General features: G+C 41.9%; 1 protein-coding gene across 1 annotated transcript in view; it reads right to left on the minus strand.

Moving 5' to 3' along the window:
• triqk (triple QxxK/R motif containing) overlaps positions 1-24572 on the minus strand; it is a 39459-nt gene extending 14887 nt beyond the window's left edge. The window contains exons 1-3 of the mRNA XM_017692579.2: positions 24497-24572; positions 20174-20240; positions 3035-3120 (exon numbers count right to left, since the gene is read on the minus strand). Of these exons, the coding sequence (XP_017548068.1) occupies positions 3035-3120; positions 20174-20234 (147 nt within the window). The 5' untranslated portion in view covers positions 20235-20240; positions 24497-24572. The remainder of the gene's footprint in view (positions 1-3034; positions 3121-20173; positions 20241-24496) is intronic.
• Positions 24573-25119: the final 547 nt, after the last annotated feature.

Consider the following 25119-nt stretch of genomic DNA (forward strand, 5'->3'; position numbering starts at 1 on the left):
GAGAGACAGAAATAGAGACAGGAAGAGAGTGAGAAACAGTAAGCGAACAAGAGAGAGAGAGAGAGAGAGAGAGAGAGAGAGAGAGAGAGAGAGAGAGAGAGAGAGAGACAGAGAGAGAGAGAGAGAGAGAGAGAGCGTGAGCAAGAGAGAGAGCTGTGCAGATGTCAGTTGCCAGTGTGTTACTCCAGCCTGACTGAGGAATGGTCATGGACGCAGAGCCACCTGCCAAGCATGCATGGCCAGAGGGAACGGCCAATGGAAAAACAAGCGGGGTAAATTCTGAGTCAACTCCTCGAGAGAGTGAAGCCAAGGGAGACATACCACAGAGCAGGCTACAGCTTACAGCTCGGGCCAACACAAAACAAAAGTGTGGAGCTGAGGAGTCCATTATTCACTGCTCAGGCCAATGCAAACATGCCGCAGTCCATGTTCCTCAAAAACTTTCCAAGGCGCTGACCAACAGCTGACATTCATAGGCCGTAAACAAACGTACTGACATGTCCAGCCAAAACATATAAACAAATCATTTCACCTCCAAGATTTAACAGCGTACCTGCAGAAAGGAGTTTCGATTGACCATGGAGCTAATGTCCAACTGCTTTTATTAATCATTCCCAAAGGCAAAAAATAATCTGTAAACATTTCAAGGCTTGAGGTCAATTAATTCACATTAATAAATATAATAAAAGATATATTAAGAACAGCATCCAATAAGCCATGCTGCAGTTGTTTAATCACAAATCACTTTGGTCCAGCGACAGTTTTTACAGTTTTCCCACCAGAACTGTCAGTGGGAGTGTAACCATATTAGTGTTTGAAAAAACTGAGATTCAGTAATATTTTTAGATATCAGATAATCCAATTACTGTTAAAACACTGGATTACAGGCCATTTAACGAACTGTTACAGTAAAGCAAATTCCCCACTGTTTCTACTGCAGGTTTCCCAGAGTGCAATATACTGTCTAAGGAAAATTCTCAGCATTTCCTATATAGATTAAGTGTCCCAGTTGTTATAAACTCATAAAGATATAATGCATTGTTATTTCCCCCAGGTTTCTACTGCTAAATTCCAGAGTGACTCTGCTATAACTATGGAAAACAGGTGTTTTTTGTTTGTTTGTTTGTGTGTTTGTTTTAATAATTAAAGCATGTGGTAGTGCCTTTAAAACTCATTCATACTCATTTAACAGTCTGAAGTCTCTCCACAAGAGGGAGCATGCAGGTCACTTTGCATGTGTCATTTAAAGAGACAGTAATAAACCAATGCCTGCAGAGGATCAGAAATGCAGGTGTTAATAATCGATAATTACAACTTTTTACCAAAAAATTATTGTGCTAATTATTTTAAAATATTAATTGAAATACCAGCCCTACGGTACAATTTTCTGCATTTCCTGAAAATCTCCAATTCAGTGTGTAGGTGTATGGTGTGTGCAGAGAACACATTACAAGCAGTAACAATAATTATTTCCTCCTGCATAGACAAAAAATAGTCCAGAAAAATCAAAGTACATTTCATGTTTAGAAGACATAATTAGACCAGTGATACAATTTGACGATGTATCACCAGCAGCCAAATGTGGCCTCTGCCACTCCAACTGTGAGGATGCAGCCAGATACAAACAGCTTAGATGAGCTTAGTTCCATTTCCTAAGCTTAAGCAGAAAGTGTCTCTAGACAAGCCTCTCAGACCTCCAGTCTTGTAGTCCACCTGCACTGTACAATCTCTTTTTTTCTGTTACATAAGCTAACATTCAAGCCCTTTTTGAGCTGAATCAGGTGTGCTGCAAAAGGAAAAACAGAGATCTGTGCAGTGCAGCTGGACTACACTACTACACTCCAGAGCTAGAGCTGGAAAACACTGCCTTAAACATGAGACTCAGTGTTTTGCTTAGATTTTTTACTATTAAATGATGTAAGACACAGGAGTCGAAACGTTGCATGTTCAAACTCTTGATCACTGGTATATGACAGAAGCCAAGCTAAGAAAGAGAGATAGAGAGAACGAGAAAACAAGAATGAGAGACAGAGACTGCCATTCCTCTGAGAGTACAGCAGCACACTGGCTCCATGTTAATATGACGGATTTGCTTGAGTTACAAAGCAATTAAAACCAGTCCATTTAAGAACTGATCTACTGCATTTTGAAATCTCAGGTTTCAGAGCATCCAGGGTGACTCCCAACAATCACACACTTGTGTATATGTTGTAGAAGATTCTAGAACTGAGTGAACAGGAGGAGAACATTAAAGAACAATCTGAACGGGGCAGAACATTGTAGAACAGAGTCTTCTTTTTTCGGCTGATCCATTTAGGGGTCGCCACAGCGGATCATCTGCCTCCATCTTGCCCTATCCATTGCCTCCTCTACTTTCACACCAACCATCTCCATGTCCACCTTCACTACATCCATAAACCTTCTCTGAGGTCTACCTCTTCTCCTTCTCCCCGGCAGCTCCATCTCCAACATTCTTTGCCCAATATATCCACTATTCCTCCTCAATACATGTCCAAACCATCTCAACCTGGCCTCCCTGGCTTTATCTCCAAACTGCTCCACCTTCACTGTCCCTCTGATATGCTCATTTCTAATCTTGTCCAGCCTTGTCACTCCCAACGAAAATCTCAGCATCTTCATCTCCGCCACCTCCAGCTCAGCCTCCTGTCTTTTAGACAGAGCCACAGTCTCCAAACCGTACATCATAGCAGGACGCACTGCTGTCTTGTAAACCTTCTCTTTCATTCTTGCTGCTATCCTTCTCTCACACATCAGCCCTGACATCCGTCTCCACCCACTCCATCCTGTCTGCATCCTCTTCCTCACCTCTTTTTTTGCACTGTCCATTGCTCTGGATGGTTGACCCAAGATATCTCTACTCTGAATATATACTCTGAAGGAGCACATTGTAGGAACAGTGTGAAGAGGGGCAAACATTCCAGATAGACTCAACACAGGCGTGGTACACCAGCCCACTGTTTGGATGAGGTGTTTGCTGGTACAGAGGGAGAGTTAACGAGGACAGTCGTCTCACCCTGATTCCTGGAGCGCTCCTCTTTGCCTCGGCCTTCAGGCGTGTGGCTCTCAGAGCTGGCTTTGTTTTCTTATAATCTTGTTTACCTGATGACAGATGAAACAAACACATCAGTTCTGAGCAGAATAACCACTTGACCACTGTGTTTCATAGGGATGTAAGAAAATATCGAAGTACTTGAGTATTATGTTTTGTGATACTGTTCTAATTCTCAAAAACATAGCATCAAATTTTAATTAATAGTTTACATGCAAAGATTCATGGCAGACTGTGGTTCATTTTGTGTTGTGTTTAACCCTCGACTGCTACATGGCAGTGACGTAATCTGTGTTCAGTCATTAGACTCTTAACTTTTTAACATCTTAGCGGTTAGCACCGCTAATGTTAGCATTAGCAAACCGTGCTTACTAGTAATGTTATCGCTGATGGCTGAAGACTTAGACTGGGGTTCTAACAGTTTGTCTTACCCATCACGCGAGCATGCCCATATCATCACTATAGCCTTGTAACTTATGCTTTAATGCTAATTCAGCCTTACTTCAGTAAGTTGTGTTGTCCAGCTTAATATTACTACTTACCCCCTAATAAGGTGATTTACTGCTGGTAACATTTTCTGATAAGGAGATTGAGTTGGCTTCCTATTCACCAGTTTCTTGTTTGAATTTTCCCATTCCATCTTGAATGGTACAGCAATTAAATGTTTAAGGCGTTACACTAACTGGTGCACCATTTAAGGTGGAACGGGAAAATTCTAACAAGAAGTTGCCGAATAGAAAGCTGACTTCAGCTTCATGTGATATTGGCTATCAAAACATCTGACCTACAGTTTTATGTAACACTCTACCTATAAATAGGCCCTGCAGTAGGACATTTGATAAGGCAGCACAATATGTGAGAACATGGTGAATGCAATGTCTTTACAGTGTTCCATATGGTTCTATATAGAACCTTTTCAAAAAGTCCCCTATATAGTACCAAAAAGACTTCTTCTATAGGCTTGGCATTATAACAATCGAAGAACTCTTTTTGGTGCTATATTGAATCCTTTTCAAAAAGGTGTTATGCTGAACCATTTATAACAAATTCTCAATCTGAAGAACCATTTAATGATGCAAAAAACCCTTTCATTTAATCTTTATTTCTAACAGTGTAGGGTAGGTTGAGCAGATCAGCATAAAGCTAACCAGCTAACAGGCTAGTGCTCCAAAAATAAAAGACATGCTGAGTTGTGAGCGTAAAATATATGAATTTAAACTAGAACTGACCTCAAAATAGTGCTGAGCTACCCTGCTAGCTTGGTGCTAACCATGGTGAACATACAAAGAGCATTTCAGAGCTGGTTCACTCAAAGCTTCATGGGGCGTAAGAATACAGTGTATAAATCCAGATAAGAGCAGTACTTCTTAATTAGTTTAGTTATTTTCAACGCAAAATTAGTTGTAATCATACAGCGAACGGCTGCTACACTTCAGAGAAGGCTTTCAACATCTTTAAAAACGCTTCACTATGACAGCACACCTTTTGTCTTCAGTAATTGCTTGAACAGGCCTTATTAGGCTAATGGCCTTTATTAAAGCATAGTTGGGCTAAATGGATTCCTCTGCATTTACTTTACTACATTATGTTTATTCCTGTGGTGTTTCCAGGAACGTTTTGTTTTTAAAGGAAAGATTACAATTATTTCCTAGAAGCCTAACAATAAAAGTGAATCTATAAAAAGTATAAGCACTCAGACACAAAGAGTCGTGATTGCTCACGTAAACTCATATAAGCAGGAGGTACAGGCAAGGCTGTGTTTTTTTTTTGTTTTGTTTTTATATTAAGCACTTTATTTATAGATTTTTGTTTGACAGACAAGGTAAGACAAAACAATCCCTTTATAGCCCCCAGGGCCATACATATACATGAACATAAAGGTGTATGTAAAATGTAAATGCATATAAATATACATAATGTGTATCACCTATATCTATGTATAATACAGTTACATACACACATCTATACATATGCATAGTTATACACCAAGAAAAGAAAGAAAAAATAAATAAATAAAATAACCTACATAAATAAAATAGAATAAAATACAATAGAGGGGACCTACATACATGATAAGTGCACACTGTTTCAGACCTGTATCATTCTGGACCAGGGACTATACTAAATTACCAATATCCTACCCTAGTTCATGCATCCCTGAATCTCGTTGACTCATACATATGTATCAAAAAGTCACAGCAGAGTATATCAGACAAAGGATTAATAAATTCTACAAAAGGAGCCCAGGTTTTGATAAATTTAATACGGCTTCCGCTTCAATTATATCTCATCTTCTCCGGTGGAATCATTGCAAGTACTTCTCTGACCCATTGTTTGAATGAGGGGGATTTCACTGATTTTCACCCCTGGAGAATCAGTCTCTGGGCCAGCAATGTGGCAAACGCTATAGCATTTGTCTGGAGGGCAGTAAATTGTTTTTCTAATGGAGAGACCCCAAAAACTGCAATTGTGGGATTAGGGTCCATGGTTCCCCCCACTTATATAGGAGACTGCTTCAAAGATCTTCTCCCAGAAATTAGTTAACAAATTGCATTACCAGAACATATGACCTAGTGTAGCTGGACTGTGATGGCATCTTGGACATCCAGGATTGGCTCCAGGGAAAATTATGGGCAGTTTCGCATTTGAATAATGAGGTCTGTGAATAATTTTAAACTGAGTTAGTCCATGTCTAAGGCAGAGAGAGGTGGTATGTATGCATTTTAAGCTGCATTGCCAAGTTTCCTCAGAAAGTGCGATTTCTGAAGTCCTCCTCCCACACCTGTTTCACAGCCTCAGTAGTAGGAGGACTGATCTCCTGAATTGATTGATAAGTTTTTGATACTATCCCTTTTCCATATGGATCTAACTCCAAAATGAAGTCTACTGCATTTTTGGGCCGTGTTTTTTTGTAAAACTACGCACCTGAAGATGTGTATATATATGTTCTATCCTCTATGCTGTTGCATGCTGGGGAAGCAGGCTGAGGGTGGCAGATGCCAATAGACTCAACAAACTGATCCGCAAGGCCGGTGATGTTGTGGGTGTGGAGCTGGACTCGCTGACAGCAGTGTCGGAGAGGAGGACGCTGTCTAAGCTGCGGGCCATTATGGACAATGGCTCCCACCCACTCTACGACACAGTTTGATGAGACACAGGAGCTCATTCAGCCAAAGACTCATTCTACCAAAATGCACCACAGAGCGCCACAGGAAGTCATTCTTACCTGTGGCCATCAAACTCTATAACTCCTCCCTCAGTGTGTGATCCTCAAAGTGTGGTATATCTGTGCAAAACTCAATACCTCACAGTACTCATATGTGTAATAATAATAATAATAATAATAATAATAGGGTGCAATAACTCGGAGGTACAATAATTTGAACTGCCTTATACTAGATGTTTAATATTTATTATCACAGTCACTGCCGCTTTAATATATTCATAAGAACTTTAATCTCGTGTACATATTGCAAATTTCTCTTTGTTTTAAATTATTAAAGAGTTTTTTCTTTTACATAAATGGTTGCAACTGTAACAAATGCAATTTCCCTCTGGGATCAATGAAGGATTCTGATTCTGTTTGTGATTCATATTTTAAGAGAGTTCCTAGTGACCGGGCCCAAATTCTGAAGACTTAGACTAACAAGCTAGGCACAACGTAAGAGGGGAAATACGGGAAAGTTGTGAATTGGGTGCAATTTCCATAGTAGCCCACATTGGACCTTGGTTATGTTCACACACCGAGATCCAGTGGTTCAGCTTAGAGATGTTAGCAGCCCAGTAGTAGAACAGAAAGTTAGGCAAGCCCAGTCCCCCTTTGCTTCTGGGCATCTCTAAGTAGTTTCTTTTAATGTGTGGATTGGAGTTGCTCCAGATAAATGCAGTGATGTAGCTATGTAGAGTGTTGAACCAGGACTTAGTTAACAGAATTGGGATCATCTGAAATAAATACAAGAATCACGGCAGAACTGTCATTTTAATTATGTTTACTCAGCCCACCAATGTAATGGGAAGCCGTGACCATCCATTCATCCATTCATTCAGCACTTATCCGAATCCGGGTCGCGGGGGCAGCAGCCTAAGCAAAGAGGCCCAGGCCTCCCTCTCCTCCGTCACCTCCTCCAGCTCTTCCGGAGGGATACCGAGGCGTTCCCAAGACAGTCGAGAGATATAATCCCTCCAACGTGTCCTGGGTCTTCCCCGGGGTCTCCTCCCCATCGGACATGTCTGGAACACCTCCCTGGGGAGGCATCCAGAGGCCATTCTTACCAGATGCCCGAACCACCTCAACTGGCTTCTCTCAACGTGGAGGAGCAGCGGCTCTACTCCCGAATCTCTAAGGGAGAGCCCGGTGACCCTGTGAAGAAAGCTCATTTCGGCCGCTTGTATCCGCAATCTCGTTCTTGCGGTCACTACCCAAAGCTCGTGACCATAGGTGAGAGTCGGAACGTAGATTGACCGGTAAATTGACAGCTTCGCTTTCTGGCTCAGCTCTCTCTTCACCATGACGGACCGGTTTAGGGTCCGCATTACTGCAGATGCTGCGCCAAACCGCCTGTCAACCTCTCGCTCCATCCTTCCTTCACTCGTGAACAAAATCCCAAGATATTTAAACTCCTCCACTTGGGTCAAGAATTCACTCCCTACCTGGACAGAGCATTCCTCCCTTTTCCGAATGAGGACCATGGTCTCAGATTTAGAGGTGCTGATTTTCATCCCAGCTGCTTCACACTCGGCTGCAAACTGGCGCAGACAGAGCTGGTCCCGGCCTGATGGCGCCAACAGGACTACATCATCTGCGAAAAGTAGACGTGAAATCCTGAGGCCACCATACTGGACGCCCTCTGCCACTTGGCTGTTCCGAGAAATTCTGTCCATATAAGTTGTGAACAGAATTGGTGACAATGGACAGCCCTGGCAGAGTCCAGACTTACTGCCAGTTATACGAATCAAGCTCCTGCTCTGTTTGCACAGGGACTGAATGGCCCGTAACAACGAGCCCCTCACCCGGTACTCCCAGAGCACTCCCCACAGGATCCCCCGTGGGACGCAGTCGAATGCCTTCTCCAAATCTACAAAACACATGTAAACTGGTTGGGCAAACTCCCACGCACCTTCCAGGACCCTGGTGAGGGTAAAAAGCTGGTCCAGTGTTCCACGACCTGGGCGAAACCCACATTGTTCCTCTTGTATCTGAGATTCAACTATCGGTCGGACTCTCTTCTCCAGTGGCCCTGCATAGACCTTACCGGGTAGGCTGAGAAGAGTGATCCCCCGATAGTTGGAACACACCCTCCGGTCCCCTTTCTTAAAAAGCGGGACCACCACCCCAGTCTGCCATTCCAGGGGGACCACCCACATGTCCATGCGATGTTGCAGAGGCATGTCAGCCAGGACAGCCGTACAACATCCAGAGCCCTCAGGAATTCCGGGTGGATCTCATCCACCCCCGGTGCTCTGCCACCAAGGACTTTTCCAACCACCTTGGTTACCTCAGCCCGAGTGATGGACGGATCCTCGCTCGGATCTCCAAGCTCTGCCTCCTCTAGGGAAGGATCGTTGGTGGGATTGAGAAGATCCTTGAAGTATTCCTTCCACCATCCAAGGACGTCCCCAATTGAAGTCAGCAGCCCCCCAGCCCCACTGTATACAGTGTTGGTCGGGAACCACTTTCCTCTCCTGAGGCGCCTGACAGTTTGCCAGAATCTTCTCGGTGTTTGTCGATAGTCTTTCTCCATGGCCTCACCAAACTCCTCCCACACTCGAGTTTTTGCCTCAGCCACCGCCGAAGCCGCGATACGCTTGGCCCTTCGATACCCATCTTTTGCCTTCAGAGTCCCACAAAACGTGGGGAAGCTGTGACCATTTTCGCAAATCTGCTTAGTGCTTTAAAATTGTGGTCATAAAGGTCTTCATATAGTTGTGTGACATTAATTCCCAAACAGGTGGAAAAGTGACATTCTTATTTAAAAGGGAATTTGCTATAATCACTGGATGCTGCCTGTTGATTTATGGGGAAAAGTAAACTCTTTGAAAAATTTAATTTGTAGCCTTATAGTCTTCCAAATAGTTGCAATATATCTATAAGCTTGGGAATGGATTCTAATGGGTCAGATATAAACAATAATAGATCATCTGCATATAGCGATACCTTATGCGTTGTTTGGTTCCTACTGATACCTGCTATGTTCTTCTGGTTTCTCAATGCTATAGCCAGCGGTTCAATAGCGAGGTTGAATAAGAATGGGGAGAGGTTACATCCCTGTCGAGTCCCTCTATAAAGTTGAAAATAATCAGATCTAATAGAATTTGTGTGAATTGTGGCTGTTGGCAAGGAATATAGAATTTTGATCCATGTAGTGAAAGATGGGCAAACCCGAATTTATCTAACACCACAAACAAATAATTCCATCCGTCTTGGTCGAAGGCTTTCTCTGCGTCCAGTGAAAGTAAAGCCGCAATCCAACCAATCTTTGTCTTTCTTTAGTAAAACTGTGATTGTTGCTTGGGTCATTGTAGGAGGCAACTTCTTTATTGTGATTATTTCCTTAAACAATGTGGAGAGAAAGGGTGCTAGTTTGGAAGAGAATGCTCTATAAATTTCTATGGGGAAACCGTCAGGGCCAGGCGCTTTTCCACTCTGAATGGAGCTTATTGCTTTGCTAAAATTTCTTCTTCTGTTATGGGCGCATCCAAGATACTTTGATCTTCTAAATTAATCTTTGGAACTCCCAGGCCACTGAGGAATGTTTGAATGTCTGCTGTATTTGAAGACTGTGATGTGTAAAGTTGTGCATAATATGACATGAATTGGTCATTAATAATTTGTGGGTGTGTGGAAGTAGAGTTGGGTGTGATATGAATTTCAGGGATTGCGCTATGTGTTGCCGTTTGTTTAAGTTGATGGCATAATAGTTTCCCTGCCCTTTCCCTGTGTTCATAATATTGCTGTTTTGTTTTTAATAGTGTGTGTTCCGTCTGTCTAACTGAAAGATTATTTAATTCTGTTTGCAGCAATAACTGTTCCTTAAAGAGTTCAGGTATAGAGTTATCAATTGTTCTTATGTTTCTAAGTGCAATACAGATTTCTATGCAACTCTTATTTTATTTTATTATTATCCTTATTTTCCTGTAAATAGTCTAAAGATTTAGCTTGAATTTTTATTATTTATAATGTTGATAAGGTTTATACTGTTTCCCATTTCTATTACTGAGTGCCTTACTCCTGTTACTCTGTTGCTGCTGTAATACTGTGAATTTCCCTGCTGTGGGACTAATAAAGGATTATCTTATCTTATCTTATCTTATCTTATCTTATCAGCTAATCTCCTATCGATATGTGCTATTTGTTGAATTAATTCTGTGGAACGCTTAGTACATTCTTTTTTCTTGTGAGCGGCATATGAAATAATCTGTCCTCTTAAATAGGCTGATTCCCATATAACTGTATGCGACATTCCTGGGGTACTATTGATCTCCAAATAGAAATCAATTTGTTCAGCTATGAATTTTTTGAATGAACTATATGTCAGTAATATTAGATCAAGTTGTCAGGATCGCTGAAAGGTGGGGCTACATGGAAACACCATATATAACTGAACTGGGGAGTGATCTGTAATCACTATACCGTGATACTGACAGTTGGACACCCAAGAGATAGCCAATATATATAAAATCAATCAAATAATAGTCAATTCTTGAATATGAGAGATGGACCGGTGAGAAGAAAGAAAACTGTTTGGTGGATTGGAGCGTCTCCATGGGTCAAACAACTTATAGGACTGCATGAATGATAATATCATAGAACCTGATTTGGAAACAGATCTACCTAAGATGGGACTAGATTTGTCCAACCCTGCCTGTAATATACAGTTGAAATCTCCTCCTAGTATCAGCAGGTGTAAGTTGAGATCAGGGAGTTTCTCTATAAAGCGAAAGAAAAACTCAGGGTTTTCCCAGTTGGGTCCGTAGACATTGGCTAATATAACAAGATTACCACATAATTTGCCTGATACGATGACAAATCGGCCATTATTGTCCTAAATTACATTGATGGGGACAAATGGAACCCCCTTCTTTATTAATATTGCTATGCCCTTAGACCTGTCTCCATAGTTAGAGTGAAATATCTGCTCAATCCAGCCTTTCTTTAGCCTAACATTCGCCAGCCCGGAAATGAGTTTCCTGGAGGTACATAATGTCTGGACTCATTGACTTTAGGTGTGTGAAAACCCTGCTGTGCTTTATGGGATGCTGAATCCCTTTAATGTTCCAACTAATGAATCTTATTGAGCCTAGGGTATTAGCCATATCCTTGAAATATTATAAAGGTATACGATTGCGGCACGGTGGCGTGGTGGGTAGCGCTGTGGCCTCACAGCAAGAAGGGCCTGGATTCGATTCCCCGGCCGGGCGACCGGGGTCCTCTCTGTGTGGAGTTTGCATGTTCTCCCCGTGTCTGTGTGGGTTTCCTCCCACAGTCCAAAAAAGACATGCAGTCAGGCCAATTGTGTAAAATGATCAAATTGTAAGTCGCTCTGGATAAGAGCGTCAGCCAAATGCCGTTAAAAACGATTGTATAGCCAACTGGCTAATACTAAACAAAGCACAAGGTGGATTCAAAAAAGGTGTGCACACAAAAGAATATTCAACAATAAACATAAAATACCAACAAGAACTTAAGCCTTGGTTCCCTCAGCTGACCTGTACTAAACTCCCAGGGCACCCTAACCTCACCTAACTTGAGGCTGAACCCCCCACATAAGTATCTAAATGGGCTACCCTTGAAACATTCGCCAAGACCCTCAGAACATATTAAGTTAAATAGATTTGGCACAAAGGCATACATGCTACTAGGAAAGGAGCTAACAGATCCTTGTCAGTCCACTGCATGCACGCAGCACTGTTTATACTATTCCAAGCAAACACGCCCACAATGAGCGCAGAGAGGAAAGCTCCAAGCACCTATAGGTTGTGCATAATTGTATGCTCTGTCATAACTTAATTGTTTCAGAGAACAGCACTCACGCTAGCGATGCACGAAACAGTACCTTGACTCGCGCGATCAGCAATCCAGCCATCAATCCCTAACAGGTGACCTGTTGGTTGAGATGTTCTCCCTGATGTAAGACTGGGCTTCCTCCGGTGTAGAGAAGTTCCGCTCCTGATTTTTATGGGTAATCCAAAGACAAGCTGGATACAGGATGCCATATCGGACTCCACTCCACAAAGCTGTTGTCTCACTCCATTGTAACCTGCTCGAGCTCTGGCCACTCGCGCAGTGTAATCTGGGTAGACCGAGACGGTCATCCCGTCCGTCTTGATCAGCTGTTTTTCCCTGGTCAGGTGAAGGATGTTAGCACAATCTTGAAAGTAGTGTAGGCGGGCCACAACAGCACGAGGTAGTTCGCCCTGTCTCGGTGAGGTTGAACGCCTTCTGCAGCAACGCTGAAATGGCTCCGGTGGAGCTAGCCTGGCTCTCCGGCACTCCCACAATCCTGATATTGTTTCTTCTCAACCACACTTCTAGGTTTTCACACTTGTTTTCTAATAGTTTTGACTGGGCCTTAAGGTGAGCCACCTCCCACTGCAAAATAACAATATCATCTGTGCATGCTGACAGGCTTTTTTTCAATCTCTCCAGTTGTACTCTTTAGCGTGGCTAGCTCTGCAGTTACCATGGTCTGATAGGACTGCAGTTCAGATCTGTTAATGTCAGCTCTGAACCAACATCTCTTTCTCCAGAACACTTCTGATTTCTGATTTGATTATACCTCCGACATCTTTGCGTAACGACGTGAGAAGCTTGGTTCTGAAGGCTTAAGTTTCAAGCACTGTCATCCCAAGGGCGGGTGCTGGATCGTCACGTTGGTCCAAGGATGAGCCAGAGGCACTAGGCCTCGGAACAGATGTAGCTAAATTTCGGGTTTTGTAGCCTTGCCAGCCATACTCCCTCGCTTGGATGTGTGGGGATCGTTGGACCACACTTTAAAGTAAAACCAATTCTTGTTTGTTCTAGTGCCTAAATGCCTAAATGTAGAGTTTTAAACTGAAAGTTCTGACGAGCCTAGTAACACACGTCTACTACATAGCTTGCTCTCACCACCAAGGCCTTTTTTTTTTTTTTTTTTTTTTGCGGAGTGAGCCCACAGAACACAGTAGCCACCTGGCAGAGTGTGTGTGTGAGTTTGAGTGTTTGTCAGGGTTGCATGTGTGTGTGGAGCTGTTGTGTGTGTAATCAAAAACAAACAGATGAAGGAGGAATGAAAAAATGGGATGGCAACAGCTTGGAGAAGAGAGTGGGGGGGTGCTGTGTGTCTGTAGCAGGCGAGAGGTCAGGCTCAAGGTGCCCTGAGTGCTGTCCACACACTAGGGCAGTTCAAGTGCACCTTCTGCCTCATTAAGGCTTATTTACATGGTGGAGTGGAGAGAGAGAAAGACAGAGAGAGAGAGAGAGAGAGAGAGAGAGAGAGAGAGAGAGAGAGAGAGAGAGAGAGAGAGAGAGAGAGAGAGAGAGAGAGAGAGTGTCCTTATTCATCTCCAACAGCTTGCCACAGGACTGACTGCCCCCAGACGTCCATGCTAGACAGTGACCCCTCCCTAGGGACATGCAGGTCTCTCCTACCATAAGGTATCCCTTCTGGCCAAGCAGAGGGGGGCAAGAGGGAGAGGTAAATATACAGCTACTCTGTTGCAGCCCAGATTGATAGGAACACATACTTATAGGCCTGGAAGATAAAGACAATAAGAATAATTACTGAAATTATTTTTTCTGATGTCAATAATACAAATCTGATGTATTTTCAAAAAATTATACTTCTATAATATTCTCACTCAGTATGAAATGGTAATTTTAGAGTAGAAGGGGAAAAAATTGTTGGTTCTCGTGACATCACAGGAATACAGGAATAATGAATGTTGTTTTTGCATCTGGAGCGCATGGACTGAAGAGTGTATAGTAAAGTGAAAGGAATTCAGGTTTCCATGATATGAGCCCACCAAATGCATCAATCTAACAACATTTTATTAAAAAGTGATTTTGGAACATTTCTATTCCATTTGTCATGAAATGTTCAAACAATGTGAATGTCAGCTTCCATTATCAAACAGTGTAAGGAGAAAGAAATGAAGTGAATAAAACAACAAAATGGAGCAAAATCAGATGCTTTTCATCTCTACAATGTTCAAAATCTACACAGACAGAAAGTCAATATGAATCAGCTGCTTAATGCATTTTCCTTCTGTTTCTGTGACATACAGCTGTATGGAAAAGTTTGGGCGCCCCTGGTCAAATTACACGCTTGATTGACTTTCTAAGTGAAAATAAGTTTACATTTTCTCTACAAAGAACACAGTATTGCTTATTTTAATGCACAATTACTTTCTATTTGCTGAATGCAACATATCGGAAAACAATGAAACAAAAAATGAGGCATGTACAAAAGTTATGGCATGTTCTATATGTGGTTTTATTTTTTTACACGAATATATTAAAGTCAAATAAATAGAAATTGTGCACTAAAATTTGCAATATTCACCAAAAATACCACATTAGTAAGTGTGTTCTCTGCAAACTGTGTAAACGTATTTTCAACTAGAAACCAACAAAACGTAATTCGGCCAGGGTGTTGAATACTTTAGCATATGACTGTATTATCATCTCTGAGGTAGCTAAGCATTTTCTCTTGATGAAAGGTGAGGATGGTGGGAGGGGGAGTGAAATATAACATTACTGGATAATATTATTTAACCCGCCTGCTAATGCTAGTGCACAATGAAGACGTTTTAGGGGCGGTCACTACACTAAAGTCACTACACTTTATAATGAAATTACAGAAAAGATTAATTCTGTCTCTTAAAAAGTTTATTTTAAAATTGTCCTTGTGAAGATTATTTTCATTTCTTTCACTGTATAAAGCTGATGGGGTACATGAAGATTTGATTATTTCAACAGTGCTTTGATAATTTCAACATTGTTTCAGAAACTGTGCTAAAAAACAGAGAAAAACCTGTAAAAAACAATTCAGCATTTCAGGTTTGACATTTGAAATGCTCAACACTGGCATCACTGGCGAACGCTTTGAATGCATCGTGTCGTGAATCACTCACTGCTGTACTACAAATCCATAAAAAAGCAATTATTCCAGCTTCAAAGCACTTAGCCCACACCTTCAGAGATACACGCTGCACATCATGTTCGCCGCTCATTCTAAAAGTCTACAACAATTCACTCTTGCACCTGCAGTAATTGTACATGGTGTGGAAAGCAAACCTCATTTTGTTCACAGCCAACAGGGAGAGATTAGGTGTATGTCTTATTTTTGCAGAAACTTCCTGTTGTGGTGCAAATGCACACAACAAACAGACTCAACCATCTGTTCCAAATGAATAGTTAATCGTAACCAAATCAAAGTAATTGCTCTGAGAATGTGAATAAATTGTTTATACAGTGAGGCGTTGTAGCCTTGCTCCAGCACTGCCTCATGCGCCATCAACTTCTACAAGGCCTTTCACTCTGTATTCAGCACTGACAACTCTGACTGCTTCAGCCTCCAGGTTTCATCATGGCCGTGTTCAGATTGGTCAGCTGCTGGTTCAGCAGCATTACCTATGGCATTGTTATCCAGGCTACCTCCAGCAAGACACTACCACTCAAACACCACACAAACACACACCAGCATTGTATAAACAGGCCAGCTCCACTCATACAGCCCTGCCAAACAGGAATGTGCCCAGAATCTTCTATTGAAGTAGATGATTTTAGGGATTTTAGATGATTTCCCACCAGAAGACCTACTTAACCTTAAAATGTATTTCTAGTCAAGTACTAAATGGACCTACAATCCAGCCTCAAATGGACCCTCAAGTCCAACATTAAAGTAACCCCCAGTCCACCATCAAATGGAGCTCCACTCCAATTTAATACTGTGGTGAATCCAGTCCAGTCCCAAATGGGTCTTTAGTCCAGCTACAAATTGTGAAACATCTATTCTGGCTTCTACCACTAAAAACTCAAATAGACCTCTAGTAATGCTTCAAACAGGTGGCGTCTACAGTCTAGTCCCAAATGGAAATTATGAACCCTCTAGTCCAGCTTCCACCATCAAATGTCAAAAAGATCTCTAGCAATGCTAAAAATTGTGGTGCATCCAGTTCAGCATCAAATAGATTTACAACCCAACACAAATGGACCTACAGTCCAACATCAAATTGACCTCCAGTCTACCATCTAATGTACTTCCACTCCAGCTTAAAATAGTGGTGACTCCAGTCCAGTCCCAAATGGGTCTTTTGTACAACTACAAATTGCAGAGCACCTATTCTGGCTTCTACCACCAAAAAACTCAAATAGACCTCTAGCAACGCTTAAAACAATGGTGCCTCCAGTCCAGTCCCAAAATGAATATCTAGTCCAGCTGTAAATTGTGGAGCCTCTATTCTAGTTTCTACCATCAAAAAAGTCACACATACTCCAAGTAATGCTTCTAACAATTGCTGCCTCCAGTCCAGTCCCAAATGGGTTTCTAATCCAGCTTCAAATTGAGGTGCCTCCCGTCCATCCCAAATGGATCTCTAGTCCAGCTGCTAAGTATGGAGCCTCTAGTCCAGGGTCCACCATGAAATGAACCTCTTTTAAGGTCAAAAAGACCTCTTTTAATGCTACAAATTGTGGCACATCCAGTTCATCACCAAATATACGTATAATCAACAATTAAATGGACTTTAGGTTCCGCTTTAAATGGACCTTTAGCCCTACTTCAAATAGATCTGCAGTCCAGTCCAGCTCTTTCTTTAGCTCCATCAAACTGCACTTCAAATGACATTTGATTAACAGAGAAGAAAACACATTTCCTGTGTGTGCTGGATAAAGCACCGTGCAATTATTGCTCTTTTTAGAGAGTCCCCACATTCGAGGATCAGACGGGTACACGGTTTGTAACGGTAACCAATTACACGCTCAATAAAGGAGTGCAGGAGGGGCAGAGAGAAATAAGCAATCAAGAGCTCAAAAACTGACAGGTTTGTCTCCGAAAGTGAGGCAGGTGCACAAAGCAAGAAGATGGTAAAGTGTGCACTCGACTCTTGCTTTCTCCACCCTCACACAGAGGACTGCAGTGCAGCTCAGCAGACCCTTTGTGACAGGGCTATGGGCAACGTTGTTCAAAATTAAAGTTAAAAGCACTGTGATGTGTGATTGGAAGGGACAGTCCAAAATCCTGGCCAGGGGCTGGGGTGTGCTGGCAACACTGACAGCCCGGTGACAGCCTGCTGCGTGTGAGAGAGAGAGAGAGGGAGAGGGAGGGAGAGAGAGAGAGAGAGAGAGAGAGAGAGAGAGAGAGAGAGAGAGAGAGAGAGAGAGAGAGAGAGAGAGAGAGAGAGAGAGAGAGAGAGAGAGACAAAACACTGACAACGTCCATCAGCAAGAAACAGCACTGCAGGCTGACTTCCACCACATGAGAGCCATTTGGCCCTTGTCTCTCACATCACATCACCAGCGAAGGGAAAAACACACGAACACAAAAGCTGGGCCGCCTCAAGAACATGCAAGTACACGCGGGGAGTGGAGCCCGAAGTTGTTTGCCTATGGGATAACTGTTCGACAAAGCCACAGAGAGCAGTATGTGTGAGCCATCATATCTCCAGCTGAATGACCGCACGCACACTCACAGGCGATGGCTCTGCTGGGTGACAGCTCTCTACACTCCATTATGAGGAGTAATGATAGTATTTAGGGACAGTGTGTCAACATCAAGACGCTTGACATCACAAAAGCTCACCCGCTTGGGAAAAAAAAAGAGAAAGAGCTAAACCTGACAGGACATAAATTACCTTCCCATTGCGATTTCAAATTACGATGTGTATTCTTTCCTTTGTGTTGCTTTGTGCTATTTTGGGCGACTTTTCTTTTTGTTAAACAGCGATTCACTGAAATTGGCTGATAGAGGCTCTTTTCAGAGCAAACTGAGACTGGAAGAGGGGGGTGGTAGCGGGGTACTCTTATCGTCTGTAACCCGCTGTTATGTCTCAGAATTGATGAGATTGGAAAAGAGAAAACAAAATAGAATATGTCTGAGATTCAGAAGATTCAGCAGGTGTTCAGCTTGTTATGTTGCTTCCACAATCCTTCAACAGAGGCACAATGAGAGAAGGTGACGGTGCACAACAAGCTAAATAACCCAACTAAATGCTGCAAAATGAGATCACATAAAATCAGGCATGTAAGACAGGTGCTCTCTGCTGGAGACCACAGACCGAGTTCCAACGTCCGCAGTGCAAAGATCACGCCAGACCATGGTAACACAAAGCTTAGTCACCATGCCTTCAGTGAATCAACAGCAGGGTGTAAAGACCTAGTCTAGTCTCACCTGCATGTACACAATTAAAACTCTTACATTTACCGTTTATGGCATTTGTCTGACGCTCTTATCCTTCAACAATTTGATTTCATTTTACACAGGTAGGCGAAGGTAGTGTTAGGAGTCTTGTTATTATAGGACTCTTCTTGGTATAGTGTAGGGCGCTTGCCCAGGCAGGGAATCGAAAAGGGCAGAGGTCTTATCCACTCCACTATACCAACTCTTCAACAATGTGGTTGACACAAAACGTGTCAAAAAAGCCACAAAAACACAAAAAAATAGTCTAAAAATTCACACACTTTTCCTCTTAGCCCAAATGTAGTCAATCAACCAGGACAAGTATGGTGTCTAAACTATGCTTCTTTAGTTTTGCACTAGTGCTACAAGGCTAATGCAACTAGCAAAGAATGGAAGCTTATATTGCAATGATTAACATCAGATGACACCACATGGGTGCTCCCATTTTTGATAGGCCCACAATCCTTCTTGCTCCACCCACTCATATTCCCCGACTCTTGTAGCTAATTCCAGAACTAACTCACAAGCATCATATTTTGGTTTTTACAAAATAATTAAAAATACTTAAAAACTTTAATTTGTTTTGAACACTTTCTTTGTGAACAATTCAGCTAAAAATGGCAATATGAGTAGATGACCAAAGGTTCATTCTACTTGAACCTCTTTGACTACATACAAAATCAGGGTTCCGCTGTATTTTGTGTTCGGTTATGCCCCGTTCTCCTCCATACCTCCAAGTATGTGCTTTCTTCTTGTTAAACCTTCTCATTTCTATGCAAGTTTTTTAAGCTGTTCCCAGTGTTTACATTTTCAGTGCACTTCCTTTTGTTTAATCTGCCGACAAGAAACAAACTTTTGCAAGCAGTCGCCTGCTTTGTGTGTTGTGACGAGTATTTCAGATTGCTGGACTGAAGAAGATTCATGAATCTCATGGTACTACATGGTTACAAGCTGTTCAACAGATTTCTATGAAGAACCTATTGCTCTGAAAATGAGATCTCTGGGTTTTCTGATGTATAACACCCATGGATGAGTTTCTAACGTAGCCTGATTTAACACTCCTCCACCTCTATGCATCTCAAAAAAATACGTTTAGTAATTTTTCATGGCAGTTAAATGGGCCTTTCCTGGAAAAGTTGGTGGTTCTTTGCCATGTTAAGCAAGAAACGGCACCAGGCACTGCATTAAAGCAAAACATAAACATAAAAAGCAAATTTCAGACATTAAACATATCTCGGGGGTAAAAGGAAAATTTAAAATTATTTCTTGACTGTAAATTGTGCTCTATACTGGGTCTGGAACTGGGATTCATTTCTTGTGAATGAGCATGAAAATGTCAAATGTGTAACACAAAATAAGATTCTAAAGTACCAGCATAACCTGCTACTTCTTGTGAAGGTCAGAGTGACATATGAGTGACATACACCTGCATACAAAACAATCACAGTGACTTCTCAAGATTAATAGTGTCAAAGGCTGTGTACTTGCAGCTATAACGTCTTCTTAGAGGCACCTAATCCGATCTGTGTCTCTAATTTCAATTCCTTATGTTTTATTACAACCTAACAACAAACAAAAAAAATGTAAACTGCAGAAATAAAGAATAAAAGGGATGCTTTCTGAATTCTCTTTAATAAGGCACTATGTGAATATTTGATGAAGGTTACAAACAGTCATATTTTTAAGCCTTAAGGAAAACGAACAGCTCCACAGAGAAGAAACTCACCGATCTGTTTTCGGTACTGATCGACCGGCAGCCTGGCAGCATTCGCATCCTTCTTCCCCATGCTTTCCTGAGAGAAGAGCAGTAGAAATAAAAGGAATAAATGAGCAGAGAGCAAGAGAACCGCAAAAGCTAACCTTCTGTTCAAAATGTCAAATAACACTGCAGTCCTCAGAGATATTTTTTGAAAGATGCCAGATTCAAACCCTTAACAAAAAAAAAGCTGCTGTATCTACAAAAAAACACACCAATAAGCCAAAATAATTAAAACCACCTGCTTATTTCTACACTCATTGACCATTTTATCAGCTCCTCCTAGCATATAGGTGCACTTTGTAGTTCTGCAATTACAGACTGGAGTCCATCTGTTTCTCTGCATACTTTGTTAGCCCTGCTTCACCCTGTTCCTCAATGGTCAGGAGCCCCACAGGACCGTCAGTGCGCCTAACTGGTAAGTGGAACTGATAAAACAGACAATGAGTGTAGAAACAAGGAGGTGGTTTTACTGTTATGGCTGATGGGTTTAAGTGAATTTAAGAAAAGGAGTGAAGAATCTTCATGTGTGAAAATCTGAATTAGATGCGAGACTCCAAAAAGTGCTGACTTTAGGAAATTCAGTCATGCAATTCAGTTTTCTTATACCTCCAAACAAAATGTACAACTGTCTCTGAATTGCTGGGAGTGTGTTTCATGTTTTTGACAAAGGTAGGTGACTCAATCAACCTGTACGTTGTTATATAATCTACACATAGTCATAGATGCCAACATCTATGGTATCATATGTTATGGGTTCATTTAATTTGCACTTCACTACAGATGTAAACCGTGTTCCAAGTACAATCTTGAAGTTTACTTTCCATGCCCATCTTCCCTGAAGGTTATTTTGATTGTCATACTGACAGTAAAGAAGCTTTCGGTCTTTCTTATTGATTTCCATAGCAACTGAGGAACAAGCACTAGAGGACAATCTTACATAGGCTTCTTATTCACACATGGGTGTAGGTTCAGAATGACTTCACTTATTTTTTAATTAACTACATCTATTTTTTTTATTAAATCATAAGCACATTAAGTGCCCACGAACATTCGCTAGAGCCTCAGGTCCCGACTTTACTGTGAGTCAGGCTGAGAAGATCCTATTAAGATTCCATTCCTGCACCTTGCAATACTATTTTCAATCAATACTGCTGCCTTTGTTACAGATTGGGAAAAAGCAAGCATGAGCCAAAGGGCAGGCCTGTGTTTCTCATGATGTTTAAACCCCTCTGACCTATTCTCTCCCAGAGAAATCAAACAGCAGACCTCTGGCCCGCTCCGCTTTGACTCATAAACCAGTGCTCCTCCAAGGAGACGTGGGCCGGCAGAAAGAGCACCATCAGACTGATTATCATTAGCAAAAGCAGCAGAGGTGCCGAGGTGCATGTAACTAGAGCATCACAAGGAGATTTACCATTTTATCCATTCATGAAGGACAGCTGTAGGAGCCAATAGCTCCCCCATGACTGCTTATGTGAAATACATCTGTAGGTATTGCAGTCATCCAGCTCGTTGTGGTTTTAATCTCTACCTTAAGGTGATGTAATTACAGCGTGTCAGCATGCAACAAAAAACGGAAAAGGGAATAAGTGACTTTCCCAAAGACAACATAGGAAAAAGACAATTAGAGCGTTTACACAACATGGAAGGAACCTCGAGGGCATCCCACCCCGTACGACCAAACACTTAATCTCTAAAAGGACTGTGACCACAGCAGGAAGTGGACAAGGGGTGCCGAATGTTCCTGCACCTTCAGGCACTCTTCCTTTTGAGGATTTAGCTCGGGGCCAGGAAACAAAGATGTTCAGAGACCATGTCACCAGGCAATTGCTCCTCAAATGACCATGCAGGATCCACCAGGATAAATAGACTAATAAAGCTTTCCCACAGACACAAACCAATTGTTAATTCCAAACATCTCCTGTTAATAAGATTTTTCAAACACTGCACACCAAAGAACCTGCACATTCAAAAAAAGGAATAAAAACGAGAGAAAAGAGGAAAACGTGTAGTGATGAGAGAGCTGGAGAAGATGTGGACGATCCATAAATAAGGCCAGAGTTAGCCAGAGGCTGTGTACGCTGCTGCTTTGAAGACTCAAATTGAGAGCAGAATCTCTTTAATGCTGCCCCACTACAAAGGTTTCAAAGTGAAAGAGATTCAAGATTAAAATTAGCACCTCAGGCACCTTTCGAAATAAATAAAGAACTATATATATATATATATATATAGTCGGATATTCACTACAAACTGTGAAAAGTTATAATAAGTCAGGCAAGCAGCCGACCAAATGCTGGAAAGAGATACAGCTTATCACTTTGTTTTTAAAATTTATTTTACATGGCCCTTTCAGATATTTGATTCTGGTCAGATAAAAATAAGGTCCGGTTTACACCAAGCTGTAAGTCCAGTAAAGCAGAATTCATCATTTCTACATAACCCAGTCATTCCAGTAGACTGATGTGAAATGGCACATGGCAAAGAAACTTAACTCTGTCCTCTTTACAGTGAGGTAACCGGAAGTAACCAGAGAGTGTGATGTTAACAGTGCACATACAGTCACTTTACTTACTGCCCAAAACTACCACTGCAACTACACAATGTATCCAGCAACTTAATATTAAATATCAGAGACATCTGGCTCCTATCACCACCACTGTTCTGACATTTCAGACAGCAAACCACTCTGAATGACTTTGTCTTCAACTTAACGGTTTAATTATGTAGACATTTTCAATGGAAAAAGGTGGAAATAATCTAACAATACCAAAGATGAATGAGAGACGGGTTATGGATTTTAAATGACTCTGCAGCTCATTCTCACCACCAGACTAGTGGGGCTAATATGGAAGAATATGAAGTCCACACATGAAATTAACAGAGTCATTACAGAGCAGCCAATGTTGAGGTCTTAACAAAAAGAAACATTACAACACGGACAGGGTAGTCCTGATTTTACTGCAACTGTTAATAGGCTAATATTAATAATCCTAATAGACAGTTCTGTATAATAATTTGAGCTTAGCATAGAGCCACGCGTGCTCGTTTCTGAGTGGAGTTAAACACTGTGATTTCATTGCAGTGAGCTGTAAACAGTTGGGCGCTTTGGGGGCGCATCGCTCACAGAGGTTAACGTATAAAGAGGTAACGTCTATGTAGAATTATAGACCAGTTCTGAGTCCCAAAGCAGTTTAATAGTATTTTTTAAAACTTAAAAATTATTATTACTATTTTTTTTATCAAACGTTATTTCTCCCGCTGTGTGCGTTTCAGCCTTCATTCTCACCACGTGACTGTATGCGTGACACAATTGGTTACCTCGTCACATATAAACAATCTGATTGGTCGCCGTTCGGCTCATTTGCATAAAATTAGCCCAGAATGAGAAGAGACGACGGCTTGGGTTCGACTCCCCGGCCAGGCGACCAGGGTCCTCTCGGTATGAAGTTTGCATGTTCGGTTGGATATGCTCCACTGCCCCTATGTCTGTCTGCCCTGCGATGGACTAGCGACCTGTCCAGGGTGTATCCTGCCTTCCGCCCGATGACCGCTGGGATGGGCTCCATGCAACCCCTAACCCCCCCTCTCAGGACGGGTCAGATGTGTTAGTTAGGTTAGGTGTATATACTCATCTCGTCTTGTTATAGCACTTCATGACACGCTCTGTTTGATGTAAAAAATAATAAAATAAAATAAATAATAAAATAATTTGAAAAGGCTTAAAACACCTTCCCTGTGAACTTCTTGTGAACTTTAGTGCTGCCGAGGCGTTTTTTCCCACCTATATTCCGACAAACCCGCCTTCTTCGCTGTGACTGGCAGTATGACAGTCAGAACTGGACAGACAACGACTACGAATCTCGCCCCACGCGCTAGGATTGCCTTTCAGTTAATATTCACCAGCAGTCCGCCAGTACAGAGGTGGAACCTGACGGAATGCGGGTGGGAACCAAACAACGCCTCGCCAAATGCCAACACATCATCCCGTTTCCTGCGGTTCTGGTCTGACTAGAGAAAGACGGACATCAAATCCATCCAATCACAATACAGCTGCGACACAACAGACCAATGAAATGCTGCCAAACGCCAAGACGAGGGTGTTGCTAGGCGATATTTGCAGAAGCGCCCCTGCAACCGTCAGCGATGTTTTGAAGAGACAGCAGAAACTACGCTAGTCGTTCATTGCTGCAGTTAAAAGGACCGAGATCACATCTCACAGCTAGACCATTTTGTTTTTTAAAAATTGTGTAAATCGTTGAAACGTAGTCATTCTCAGAAGCATGGGCTTACCAGTCAGGACACAAATGAGGAGTAAATTCGCAAGCTAGTTCCTAGTTCAGTCTTCGCGACCTCAGACGATCCAGCCAATCAGTGGCGAGTTGCCGCCCACAGAATTCTTCAAGCTACAGTACCAAAAAAATACGTTTTTTTTCTGATCATTTAACAAATAACCGCTCATAACTACAGGGAAAATGGCCATTAAAGGAATTTGTAGTTGCTTTATTTCTAAAAAGTTAACCTTACAGGAGAAGGGGAAACACGTTCTTTTAATCTTTTAATCCAAGTTAATGTTACGAGATTTTATTCCAAGTAATTTTGTTCTATTTCTATTGGTCCAATCACGAATGCTTACAGTGTATTGGCAGCTGCGGTTTAAAATGGTGTAAACAAATAAACGATTAAACAATTAAAAAGGCTTTAAAACGACAGCAGCGATATGTAGCCTACTGCGCGCACGCACACACACACACACACACACACGCATATTTTATTTTTATGCTATCACAAGCCTCCACAATGCGGTGCTGAAGGTGGTGTTTGTTGCGGATTTTCTTAGCATACACAATTTGTTTGAGATGACCCCAGAGATAAAAGTCGATAATAAAATAAAATATACAATAAAATAAACTTCT

This window comes from Pygocentrus nattereri, chromosome 27 (genome assembly GCF_015220715.1).
Source record: "Pygocentrus nattereri isolate fPygNat1 chromosome 27, fPygNat1.pri, whole genome shotgun sequence".
Lineage (NCBI taxonomy): Eukaryota > Metazoa > Chordata > Actinopteri > Characiformes > Serrasalmidae > Pygocentrus > Pygocentrus nattereri.